General features: G+C 38.9%; 1 protein-coding gene across 3 annotated transcripts in view; it reads right to left on the bottom strand.

Annotated features, from left to right (window-relative positions):
- The window catches only part of LOC130921647 (rootletin-like), an 84,339-nt gene that overhangs the window by 21,813 nt on the left and 48,609 nt on the right, over positions 1-13,917 (bottom strand). For all 3 annotated transcript variants that reach the window (XM_057845778.1, XM_057845775.1, XM_057845777.1), the window contains exons 25-32: positions 13,748-13,907; positions 13,280-13,447; positions 9,604-10,027; positions 8,813-8,976; positions 5,229-5,349; positions 4,973-5,136; positions 3,976-4,191; positions 1,306-1,530 (exon numbers count right to left, since the gene is read on the bottom strand). In XM_057845778.1, the coding sequence (XP_057701761.1) occupies positions 1,306-1,530; positions 3,976-4,191; positions 4,973-5,136; positions 5,229-5,349; positions 8,813-8,976; positions 9,604-10,027; positions 13,280-13,447; positions 13,748-13,907 (1,642 nt within the window). The remainder of the gene's footprint in view (positions 1-1,305; positions 1,531-3,975; positions 4,192-4,972; positions 5,137-5,228; positions 5,350-8,812; positions 8,977-9,603; positions 10,028-13,279; positions 13,448-13,747; positions 13,908-13,917) is intronic.

The raw sequence follows: 13,917 nt of genomic DNA, 5'->3' as shown, positions 1-13,917 counted from the left end.
TTTATTTCTTTACATTTCAAAGTAATGGCAATTTTGTTGTGCCAGTTGATGTTAATCAAGCATTAATTGTTAATATAATTAATTAAAGTTAATTGGCTCTAAGTAAAGCTTGTCATAAATTTATCGCATCAGGCGGGTTGGCTCTCAAGCTCCATGAGGACCAAGTCACATCTCCAGGTCCTCCTCTGAGAACCTGGGCAAAAAAATTATGTGCACCCCTGCCTATAACATATTACAAGACCATATTAGGCCAAAAAGATGACACAAAAATTATCGAATTCAAACCATAACAACACTATGAAAGAGCACTTGTCCAAAAAGCATGAGTGCCCTCTAGTGGAGAAAATACATTGTTACCTCTGATTGGTATAACGGATTCATGTTGTTATTGTTGCGACGTCCCATTGGTGAAACTGAGACAACCACTAATGGCTCCTCTAGCAAAAAGTGAATACTTAGAATAAAGAGGAAAAATGTAACGACTCTAGTGTTTTTCTTCTCCACAAATCTACTTAGGTAAAAGTAAAAAGTACGGTGTGGTAAAACTACTCTTAGAAGTACATTTTTCTCAAAAAACTACTCAAGTAAATGGAACGGAGTAAATGTAATGCGTTACTACCCACCTCTGACAACTACATTGCCACTCATAGCTTTCTTCGTTTCTAATTTAAACAAAAACTTCCTGGAAGTGGCCCACAGTCAACAGGAAGACACCCAAAATAATCAGCAAGTGACCCAGAATTTCCCCCAAATCATCAGGGAGTGACCAAAAATGAATAGGAATTGACTTGAAATGTTTTAAACAAGAATGAAGTAGAAAAATGCTTGTCTTTATTAAATGCTTCATTGAGCAAGTCCACTCAAATCCGCTCAAGTTCACTTACACACAGAGTTGCCACAGCAACCGTTTAAAAAGTTAAGCGATGATTGATGCATGCGACGCTTTGAAGCTTTGGCTTTCACGCATCTGTGGCAACATAAAACGTCTGTCAATGGTTGTTAACGTTAATAAGCAACTCCAGTGCACTGCCTGACCAACAAAGATCAGCAGGAGGGAGAGTGAGACTACGTGATAGGCTCAGGACGGCTCATCTGTATTTATTTTTTTTTTTTTTTATTGGGAAAAAATATCCGCAATGGACTGAGGGCGCGAAGTTTGAAGCGCAAACTATCGAGAGATCACTGTACTACAAAATCCACAGGAGTTTACCGACCAGCATGAAAGCATTCCCACACAATTCCTCCAGAAATTTCATCATCTTGCTCATATTAGAACATCCACAACCTTTCTTTATTGGCGCCCACCTGAAGGTGTTGCTTCTCTTGCTCCGTCATACTCAAAGCCTTCTGCAGAGCAGTGAGGCGACTCTGAGCGCTGCCGTGAGCAGCCGCCAACTCCTGCAGACTCTGGTTGAGGGAGGCGTTCTTCTCTCGCAGCACAGCTTCGTTTTCCTCAGCTTTGCGCAGAACCTGACTTAGTCGCTCCACTTCTCTCTGCAACAGGGATATTTGGCCTTCGCCTTCCGCTACCTATATTTGAACCCACAAAAAATGATAAAACTTGAGTCAATATTTTCTCATTTTTGATGAACACCATAAAGTAGTTATCAGAGTTGGGTTGGCATTACTTTCACTCCGTTACATTTACTTGAGTAACATTTTGAGAAAAATGTACTTCTAAGAGTAGTTTCACTAAGCCATACTTTTAACTTTTACTTGAGTAGATTTGTGAAGAAGAAATGCTACTCTCACTCCACTACTTTGGGCTACACTAATCGTTCCATTTTTCCTCTTTATTCTACTTATTAGATACATTACATTACACATTAGGAACTACGAAGGAACTACAGGTATTCACTCTTCAACTATTCAAACTAGGAACTATTTTGTCCACTAGAGGGCAGTCGTGCACTTTGGAAGAATGATCCCTCATTTCTGTATTTTTTCTTTTTTCTTCTTCTTAGGCTTAATGTGGTTGTGTATTGGATGATTGTAAGGTATAATAAAAACAGTTCATATAGATGACTGTGCTGGGAAAAATACCAGTGTATAAAAAAAGGGGGGGGGGGGGGGGAATCAAACATAGTAAGCATTTAATCACAATTTTACTCATTATTTGAGGATACTTTTCACCAAATACTTTTCCACTTGTACTTGAGTACATTTTTTGGATGACTACTTCTACTTTTACTTGAGTAATATTATCTTGAAGTAATTCTACTCATACTTGGTTAAATTTTGGGCTACTCTACCCACCACTGGTAGTTACAGAAATATGCTGTACTAATATTTCTATGTCAATAAACACAAAGCTGTGAAATTTTAAAATGACGTTTATTAATTTGAATTGGTGTAGGACTTAAGTTGCTGCTACATGCATTTCATTCATAAAATCACACACAATTGGGAAAAGCAGTGATCTCCACTGTTGAGATTTGCAGTGGGATACATTTGCAGTCTGAGGTTTTATTTAGTCTAAAACTTGGGTTGAACATTGAAAAATGAGATTTCCAGCTGTTCTTATTGTGTGTTTCAAGGAAAAGCTTTCCAAAAATAGAAGGATATTCCAATTAGAATAGAGTACATTTTTTTTCTCCTTCAAATTTAAGGAAAATGACGATCATGGAATAATGAGATAAAAGTCAAAGAAGCCATAGCGAAAGTTTTCCTTTCAAAAAATTTCAGCAATCATCATTATTCAAATAAACAGACTGCTGAATTTCATTTTGTTTATTTGTGGAGAAATGGCACTCTGCTGCAGTTCAAAACAACTTGAATCCATTTACAAATATTAAAAAGGAACATATCCATCAAATTGCTGTCATTTTGCTGCCAAATCTGACTCAGATGGTATCCAACTTTAAAGAGGTGTTAAAAACTTAACAAAAGCTAAAAGTGAGATGGACTCATTCAGAATTTAAAACCGATCACAGGAGGAGATGTTTTCATACTAATACTATAATAACCAATAACGATATTAGAGGTCGACCGATCTATCGTCCGGCCGACATATGGACTAATGGCCGATTAACAAATAAAAGGCATGTGTATGGGCAACTGTGGCCGCTGGTGACTGACGGTAGGAGCCGGGAGGGACCCGGCAGCAGCTTGAAGGCAGGCTGCTACAGGAAGCTTTAGGCTTGCCTGTTTTGTAAATATTGTACATTACTTTTTTAAATCGTGTCATGAGAGAATATGAAATGTTGCTTTAGCTTTTTAAGGTGTTTACTGAGTGATCCTTTCACTCTAAATGTAACTTGTAGCGTTAGCGTAGCATTCGCATTAGCTTTAACCTGGTGAGCATCCTCTTAAATTTTCACTTGCTTACATCCCGTCATGACATCTTGGGAGGTTTAATTAATTGAAATTAATGTACTGTTCTTGCTGAGTGTGTATAATCATAAAAAGAAGTGCTGCGTTCCTTGGTTTGGTAGCACTAAACTGAATTAATCCTTTAAGTCTCAGGTCATCTTTGTAAATTTGAAGCTGTTGAAGCAATTTTTTTTTTTAAATAATAAAATAAATAAATAAAAATAATCCACTCGCTTAAAAAAAAAAAAAAAAAATTATATCGGCCTCAAATATCGGCTTACAAAATCGGCTATCGGCTGAAAATTTTTTTAGATATCAGTATCGGCATTTTAAAATCCCATATCGGTCGACCTCTAAATGATATCACAAATCAGGTTGTATTACAAAACCGTTGAATATGTTGTTAAAATTTCAATGAAAACATCCTTTTTTTCCCCTCAACACAAAGCCTATTTAATTTAATTTTCCTGGGATATGTACAGTACAAGACTTGCTCCGTTGTTCATAGTGCATATACTATAAGGAAGGGGGAAAATATCCCAAACCCCCCTACTTGATGCAATGCTGTCTGAAACAACTATAATGCCATTATTAAAAATGGTAAAATTTTAATTGAGACACTTTTTGCGATCGTATCTTGTATCTTAAAGAATTTAATTGCACCTGTTTGAGAAGAACATCATAGCGATCACGGGAGACCTGGCTCTCTGCCTCGCGGTCTCCAAGGCTCAGTCGGAGTCTCTGCAGCTCCCCCTCCAGACTCCGTCGTCCCACCTCAACCCGGGTGGTCCGCGCTTCGGACGCCTCAAGTGCCTCCCGGAGTCGCTTCCTCTCAGCCTCCAGACGCGCCTCAGCAGCTCGCTGCTTATCCAGTTGTTCCTGAAGAGGTGAAAGAAGGACAGGGATTATAGAACAACGCATGCATTAAGTCATTTGATAAAACAGTATTTTGAACTTTTTTTTGCTTCCAGACTTGATGTACCGGATGAATGTGCTGCCGTCAAATGAGTGAATATTTTACCCATGTAGAATAAAGGGTTTTGGAACCTTTGCCTCCTGACTGAAATACACGTCTAGAACCCTGTTGAAGCGGGAGTGTCAAATGACTGAATATTTTATTTTTGTTTGATTGTGAAAATAGCGACTTGTCATTGAAGAACTTTGTCGTACGCGTCTCCGCGAAGTGTCAAAGTCACCCCACGCATTGCCAACGCCCAAAAGCTTCCCAGCGACACACCCTCTCAACCCACAGCCAATAAGAGCAAATAGTTTAAATAAAAATATTGAATACATATTTAAATTCGATACAGTCAGCTGTATATTAATGAAAAACAGGATTTTACAGAACCGCAAATAATAGGAAGAATTAAAATGGCTTAAAAACCAATATTCTGGGCACTTTCAATGAATTGTCATGCAAACCAGGTAAAATAGCATCCAAGATTATGAAAAACTTTAGTGCCACTTTAAAACGCACTGGTCAATCTCAAGGGTTGTTGTAAAGTTGCATTCCTCATAAAAATCACTTGACCATAAAGCAGTATTCTGCCTATGCTTGGTGTTTTTTGGCATTGTTAGCAGACATAAGGAGTGCTGGCATGCCATGCCACAAGCAGCGAATGCCCATCTGCTGTTGTTGTGTTCTCTTCCGCTTTTGTACCTGTGTGTGTTTCTTCTCCACCTCAAAGGTCTGTAGCACACGTTCCAGCTCCTTCACCCTGTCGGTGAGCGTCCTCCTCTCTCTGTCGCCTCTCCTGACAGCCTCTTCCTGCTGGTGAAGCTGAAGCTGAGCTTGTGCCAGTTGCTCATCCAGGCCTCGTTTGCCTACACACGCGACACACACGCCCAGGACATGCTCGTGTGATGGGTTGGAAAAAAAAAAAAAAAAGCAGTAGACGCAGCAACCTGACGCACACCTTCTTGGTATTCTTGCAGGTTCTTTTGCAGATGGACGAGACGACTTTGTGCCAAGTCTCGATTCCCCTTCAGCTCGTCCACTTCTCGCTGAGAAGCCACCAACTGACACAAAGCGTCATCCTTTAAAATAAAAGATGTGCCTTACAACCGGGTGAGCACGTTCCCATAACATGAATCCCCCGCAGTTACAGATAACTAGCATTTTCACACAGAGTTCACACAAAGTATTTGTGTGCATTTTTGTTTTAACCAAAACTCCGTAATTTGCTGACTAGCCCATCAAAGCAATTGAAGTACATCTGGGGCACCATATTGTGGTATAGTGGAGCCACTGAACTATGTGGAAGTCAGTTAAGGAACTTTAAGGATGTGGCCTGCCAAGTTTTGTGTGGCCCACAAAAGCAAATCCAGAGCATCAGTTACATATTTCTCACTAAAATGGCAATATTTTAGATTGTCAGATGTTGTGAGCCTTTTTTGTTTTCAAAATCCTTTTTAAAAATTGCAAAAAAAAAAAACAATTTAATTGAACTTGGAGTCATTAGACTGTCATAATGGTGACATAACACCTGTCATGAATATGAACGAGGGCTTATGACATGACATTGAGTGTCATTTAGTAAATTATGTCACTTTAGATACAATATTGAGATTTTTTTCAAATGTATTTGGGTTGGGTTTAGGTACTGTCTTAGTGATAGGACACTTAATGACAACTGTCATAAGCATTCATTAATGTTCATGACAGTGTCATGTCATAATTATGAGTCTTATTATGACACTAAATTCAAATAGTATGTTACCATAATTTCAAAACTAGGGCTGCTGCTATCGATTATTTTAGTATTTGATTAATCAATGAACTAGTTAGTTTAAATAATCTGGGTTTTTGGATAAGTAACATAAAAAATTGAAATACCTGAGCTGAGCCTCAAACGGTATAATAAAAAAATAAATGAGGATCTCAGTACAACAAAAGAACAATTGGCTAACTTACATAGCAAAAGTCCGGTAGCTTAAATGCTACAAAAGCCAACTTTTTTTTTTTTTTTACAATGCTCTTAACAAATGGTTCAAACACATATTCTCACCCCCCCCCCCCCCCCAAAAAAACGGCTAAATATACCTATACACTAAATTATGAATGCATTATAAACATTAGCTCAAACAAAAACTTAGCGTATGCATAGACTTCATAATGATATTGACAGGTCAGATTCAACCTTCACTGCGCCACGCTTTCAAGTAGGGGGCCCATCACACAATCCGCTTCAGTTATTCGCAGGCGGTCGCAGCGACACATGCAGCGATCAAACGCCAGATTTAGGTTGAAAAAGTACGAAAGCTGTACCGCATACAAACAGGAAGGAAGGTCTCAGGAGCGATTTGTTCGATGATTCAAGGTAATTATTATATTTTTTGTTTTTTTACAAGAATTTTAGTTTGTTTTAAAGCTGCCGCCACCAGTGTTGTTAATAACGGCGTTAAAGTATAAGGGCGTTACTAACGGTGTTACTTTTCTCAGTATTGAGTAACCTAATTAATTACTTTTCTCATCTTTACAACGCCGTTACCAGTATTGAGGATGTAAAGGCGTGCGTTACGATGCGGTACAACATTGGTTGAATGATGCGAGAAAAGTGAGAGACACAGACTCACGGAGAAAACCGAGTGGGAGTGGGGAGAAGGAAAGGGAGTTACGAAAATTACAAACGCCATGCTTGGTGGCTCCAATAATACCTGACTGTAGCCGAAAGCCTACAAACTTCGCCCACATGATGCTAAAATAAATATCACATGTATAGAGAACTAGAACGGCGTTATTAAACAGGAAGGCTCTGTTGTAGAGAACCTTCCTAGCGAACCTAAGTAACTTTTTACCTAAAATACTCCTAAATCGGCAAAATCTTGACTTGAATCTATCTTGATGAAATGATGAAACTGTTTTAAAACTTTCACATGTCGAAAGTAGACAGAAGGGAACTAATGCAATAACGGGAGCAATTTTAACAACTTTAACGGTTGACTTGCGACATTACTAGTAAATGACTTCCAAACATGGCAAAGGTTACCATCTAGTTATCGCAAAATAAATGCTAACTGCCCGTTTTTTTTGCTCTTTTAACAAAGAATTGAGACTGTTTTACGTTGATATCTTTAAAGAATTCGGGGATTTAGGCATTTATTCACATTAATTTTCACCGGAAAAGCTGTTCACATATGGAGGCCGCCACATTGACTATAACAGAACAGCATCGTACTTCCACATATTTTCGTAAAATGAATGCTAACTGCATGTTTTTTTTTTTTTTTTTTTTTTTTTGCTTTTAACCAAGAATCGAGACTGTTTTGCGTCCATATCTATAAAGAATTCAGGTATATAAGCATTTATTCACAAGAATTTTCAACGAAAAAAATCTTTTTGTCTGTGATTCCACTCGGTCAGCTTTGACAGCCACGGCAACAATGCAGGCCCCCTATTTATCGGCCACGTGCCCCGTCAATATCATTATGAACTCTATGGCTTATGTTGGTCTCGACAGGGAGCAGCTGGATTCAGCCATGTGTGAATGAGTTATGTCATATTCGCTGTTACCACTGGAGGGCAGTGTACCCACCAAAATCAATAAAACTAAATGCAAACACTTTCAAAACAACCCATTATGACGCCATTTTAATTTATTTCTCGAAGCAGCAAAATTTAATTCAAATCCTTTTTCTAATCTAATCACTTGAGTTAATCGATTAATCGTTGCAGCACTGTTCAAAACCAAGTACCTGAGCACCAGTCAGCTCCTTAATTTGACACTAAGAGAGTAAGTTTATGAAACTTGTGTCTGTACGACCAGTAATTTTGCAGATTAAAAAAAAATAAATAAATAAAATTTTTATTTATTTAATTTAATTTTTTAAATCATTTTTATTCTTAGGAGGCAGTTCAAACAATTAAACTGACTTTGTGAGCTATATTCACCCCTAAATTTTCTAGTTGATTTTCTAAAAAATTTATGTTAAAGGCTAAAGTGCCCCCTACAAAAACTGGAACCCTGGTTTTATTCAATTTGTTGTGTATATGTACAGTAATAATATGAGGCCATCATACAAATTATATAAATTGCCAAACATAATGGGGAAACACATCAAAGATTTGGCCAATGACAAACATGAGTTTGACACCCCTGTTAACACAAAAACACTTTGGCGCCAGCTTGCAGCATCTATAGAAAATTTTGGGAGATGTCAACTACTGTTGAATTTTTGGTATGTACGAGGCTTGATCTCTGTCCCATGGGAATACAGTGTACTGTATTCACAATCTGTTCATGGGAGTAGGGACTACTACAATGAATGAATGCAACGAATGCAAAGAGAGAAAAAAATACTCATATCACTGATGCCCCTTAAAATGATTTTTGCTACTTGAAAATTATTTTCCCCCTCTTTCGAATAAGCACTATGCAGTTTTCAAATGATGTTTTTCTTTCTTTTTTTTAAATCAGTGAATAGGTGAATCTATGCATCCTAAACTGCAAAGACGTATGGGGCCACTTTCGCAGGGAACACTGTTATTGTTTTTGTCTACCCGCTCTCTCTGTGCTTCACGGAGCTCCAGGAGGAAGTCCTTCAGACCACTTCGAAGAGTGTCAGGGTCCAGATCTGGTTGGTGTAGAGGGAGAGGCGTGCCTTCTCTTTCAGGAGAAACGGCTCGGGAACCCAGAGTATTGTCAGGGGTGCTGGTGTGAAATTCTGGAATAATTCAATACAATATTAAAATAGTTGAAAACGGTGAGGAGTAAGGGCTCATCTGATGCAAAAAAATGTTCTTTTACAGTAAGAATGACATAATTTAATATACCGGTAATAAAAATACATCGATAGCTTAAAATAAAAACTGCAAAATATATACTGTAGTTTTTTTTTTATATAAAACTTATTTTTACTAAACACAAATACACAATCTGTGAATAAAACAAAATTAACATTAAGACTAAACGTCATAACTTGACGATTCAACCTCAAGACTTACTGTAGGTTGACTTAACCTTAAGCCATAGAGACTTAACATTAAGAATTGAATGTGGACTTAACATTACTTTCGGTAATTAGACTTGATGCAAATATTTAACAGTTGATATGAAGACTTAGTTAAACTTAACATAAACTCAACTTTAAGACTTTACACGAACATTTAAAATTAAGACTACAGGTTTTGGCGAAATCCCCTCTCATCAATTTTACATTACAATTACATAGATTGGACGTCTATTACTGTCAATATCAGCCAATGAGCTAAAAGGAAGTTGAGGAAGCCGAGTACCACCAAACAAACACAAAACTGCAATACAATTGAGAAAATGACACAATTGATTTCACCTTTAGGAGGCGAGAGAGAAGAACGTAGCGGAGAGATGCTGTGATGGCGTGACACGGGGCTGGCTGAAGCAGAGCTTGCCCCGGGGCTCCTCCCTCGAACCCCTCTTCCTCCAGCGCTAATACCCAGGGTTCTGGTCAGCGCCGACTGGAGGCCGCTCAAACGAAACTCCAGGTCTCTTCTAGAGGCCTCGGCCCGCGTGAGCTCCGCCTCGGTGGCGGCCAGGCGGCCCTGGGCCTCGCTCAATTGCAGGCTGTATATGCTGGCAGAGTCCTGAGCCGCCTGGGTGCGCAGTGACAAGTTCTTGGCTTCATCCTGTAGCTTCTTTTCACTGCCTCGGGCCTCCTGAAGCTGAGCGGTCAGTTCTCTCTCGCTGAGCCGCCAGGCAGACTCTGACTCGGCCAGCCGCTTCTGAACCAAGCTGAGCTGAGAGAGCAAAAGGGACAAATTAAGCTAGTGCAAAAAATAAATACTTTATTTCATTCAATTTAAACTAGTGGTTTAACAACAAAATTTGCATGAAAAAAAATCACACAACACACCAACAAATGATACAAAAAGGATTTATGTTAAAATACTGTAGTATCGCTTCTGTTTACTCACAAAAGTTCTCTCTGAAATGTGGGCATCTTTAGTCGAACAAAAAGATATTACAGTACAGTATTCTAATGTATGAATTACAGTGATCCCTCACTTATTGCTTTTAATGGGGACCTGAAACGACAGGGTAAAGTGAAAAACGGCTAAGTAGTGTCACTTCCCATTTTTAACATATATTTGTGTATACATAATATCAATAAATGTATATAAAACCCAATAAATGCATATGCTATCATTAGAACATTTAAAAATAGTTTGTAAATAAAATAAAAATAACATATGTACAAAAATAATGTAAAAATAATATAAATATGTACTGTAAATCATTCTCTCACTCTCATGATAAGTTTGTGCGTATATGTAAGTGTATAAATATACATCAATGGAAATAAAGTGTACATAAATGTTTTTAGAAATCTTTTATTCTCATAAAAAAATACTCATAACAACAGAAATAAATCCGCAAAGCAATGAGGGCATGAAGGTTGAGCCATGAAGTAGCAAGGAATTTGTCTCGCACGGCCAGACTGTTCTCCCTGTATTTTTCAAACACTGAGAGAATAGTCTGGGACCCAGCCCATTAACGGCCTCTCGAGGAAGTACAGAATCAATCGTCAAATCAGATTCGTTTATTTGCGTGACGTATTCTTAACGAGCAACGTCACTCTTCCGCGTCGGAAGTTGCCTCCACAACAACACAGATGGCGAACAGGAGAGCCGAGAATATGTTCCAATCCACGGTAAAATCAGTTCTAAATTACCAAAACCACATCGACACAAGTCATTGACAAGTTTGTCTCGCGCTAGCCATGTTGAATAAAATCCGCTCTCCTCGTATGTTTACTTCCGCGCGCAAGTCCCTCGTCGCGTTTCTAACGTCCGACGCCCGTCGCTGATTGGTCCACTCCGCTGTCTGTCAGCTGAGGCTTGCTCTGCCCTGGAAATTTTATCCGCTTAATGGTGGCCAGACTCAACAGCTGGAACAGCGGTGAGTCTGGAGTACCAGACTAGCAAGGAATCACTGTTTCTACTTAATTCAATACAGCCATTAGTCAGGTACGTAATTTACTAGCAGATAACTAATCCATATCCTTCCATATTCTTAAAGTGCCTATGACAGCAAACAGCATGTTTATTTCATATTTCACGCGGTATTTTATGCTCCTGAGTCCTGACTGAAATGGACCGCTTGGATGTGTGTGGAAGCAATCGATATATTTATTCAATTTTTTGAATCCCGCACCATGAAAATGAGTGACTTCCTGGGTTGCCAAAGAATGCAAAAGTGACGACAGCTGACTAATCCTCTCCAGTATTCAGCCAATACTACAGTATGCAGAACGACTGCGGATTCTGCTGATTTTGCAAATAATTACGTTTTTTTTTTTTTTCCTCATCACGCCAGCCCAATGTGCTGCAGGCTTTTGTTGCTGCACCAAGGAGAAGCGTGTGAGCCTTTTTGTGTTTCAAAAAGTTCCCGTTCACCGCAGATATAGGCCAAACAAGTCCGACAACTGTTGGACCAGTGAACCGACAAGGAAAAGAGTAAGCTACGTGTTTTATATAATGTCAAATACTGGGATCATGGCACACGTTTTAATAAGGAGGTGGCTTGCATTTTGTGGGTGACAATGCGCCTTGTCCACTGAAAAGGCCACTCGGTGAAGACAATCGCCGTGTGTGACATGAGTCGGGGTAGCGATTTTTCATTTTCGAAAGGCCAGAATAAGACTTGGAAAAGCTGCTTGGTTACGATTAGCAGGTCGGCTAGCTGTCACGCCTTCTGTTTTGTTTAAGCTCTTTCCTCCGTCTCCGAAGCCGGGGCAGGGAAATGACGAATGCCGGACTAACTCCGGTGACATAAAATACCGTTCGGGAGTTGCAAGAAGTCAGCAGTTTTGACCATTATCCAGTAATTTTGCTCTGTCGTAGTGAATAAATACATTTTTAATATTTCATATTCAATTTAGCACAAGACTGTTATTTGTCATGACCATACCATTTATTTAGCAATTGGGGAAAATACTTAGATCAAAAGAATATCCTGTAAAAATATTGGAGTACAGAGATTGAAACAATGATGACATTTTGCTGCTCTGTGTCGCGTTTTTCTCGTTCTGAATCTTCCCCCTTAATGGGTTAAATTCTAAATCAGCTGAAATCATGACCCTGCCAACATCATCCAGCTGGGGGCGCTTGAGCGCTATAACGACAGGCGGGGCTAAATGGAAGATTAAGAGACTAATTTCTCGTCATTTGTGCTTTGCCAAATTATTGTACATAGTCGAAATGTCTCAAAATATGATTTTAATTCACATAATTTTTTAATCCTTTATTTTTATCCTGTCACAGGCACTTTACGGAATACAGTGATACCTCTACTTACGAACGTCTCCACATACAGAATTTTCAGGTTAAGACACTACTAAAAAGGAAAATATTGCCTCGTTCCAAAAGAAATTTCAGGATAAGAAAGGCAAAAAGACAGAATGGCTGGTACTCACAGCTCTCAGTGTTTACTGAACGTAACATACTGATAACTGCTCTGCCATTGGCTATTGCCTAGGATTCCTGGTATCCATTTGGCTAAAAGGGACCTCTACTGTACGTGTACGTGTGTATCACAGCGTCCTCTTCATTTGCCCCTAATGTTCCGACAGCTTTACATGAGTGTATTAACTTTTACTCCTCACTCTTTTCTTAGTTTTTTAAAATATGCACAACTCAGATATTATGTTTATTGTGCAATAATGTAGTTGTAACATGCATTTGTTACATGTTTTGACACATTTTTATGCATTATATAAGATTTATGTTTGAATTTTCGTGGGCTTGGAACAGATTAGGGCATTTACATGGAAAATGCGTCTCTACTTACAAAATTTTCAAGTTAAGAAACTACTTCCGGAAGTCAGAACCAATTCATTTCGTAAATACCACTGTAGACAGTAAAACAAAAATTTTGTTTTATTTTGCGGTTGTTCCATCAATCCTTTGTTTACATTTTTATTACATGATTTGTTGCCTTTTGTTTGTCTAGTCTCTATGGTCTTGATTATTTGTACTATATGTCCTCACCTCTTTCTTCAGGGAGTCTCGAGCATTTTCGACTTCAGTCAACTTGTGCTTGAGGGTAAAAACCTCCTTCCCTCTCTCCTCTTCTCGCTGCTCCTCCAGTGATAAGCGGGTCTGTAGCTCCGCTACCTCTCGGCCTTTCTGCTCCTTTTCTCCATCCAGGACCTTCAGCTAGAATCCAGAAACATGAAAACTTATGAAGACCATTTTTTTCCTATCACCTCTATATGCGAAGTCATGTTATTATCTGACTGGTGGATTATATACGATTCATGGATAAACTTGTATCACATAATGAAACCATCCTCTTCAAAATGCCTCCTGTCTAATTTTTGACTTAGTTCCCCAATCAACAAATACAGAATTTACCGTACTATCATCTTAAGATTCACCACATAATTATTTAAGCCTTTACTCAAGTTTGTTGCTATTCCTTTAAATGAATACTGATCATCCAACTAGTCGTCTCACTTGTCTGCGCAGCTCCTGCAGCTCCCGTCGTGCCTCCAGCCGTGACCTTTCTACTTCCCGAAGACAGCTACGCAGCTCCGTCACTTCTTTTTGAGTGGATGAAAAATTCTCCTGCAGCACTACCAGTCGCTGCTCCTTCTCCTCACACTGTCGCCTCAAACTGAACGACA

Source organism: Corythoichthys intestinalis, chromosome 9 (genome assembly GCF_030265065.1).
Source record: "Corythoichthys intestinalis isolate RoL2023-P3 chromosome 9, ASM3026506v1, whole genome shotgun sequence".
Classification (NCBI taxonomy): Eukaryota; Metazoa; Chordata; class Actinopteri; order Syngnathiformes; family Syngnathidae; genus Corythoichthys; species Corythoichthys intestinalis.
This window is presented reverse-complemented; position numbering and strand designations above follow the sequence as displayed.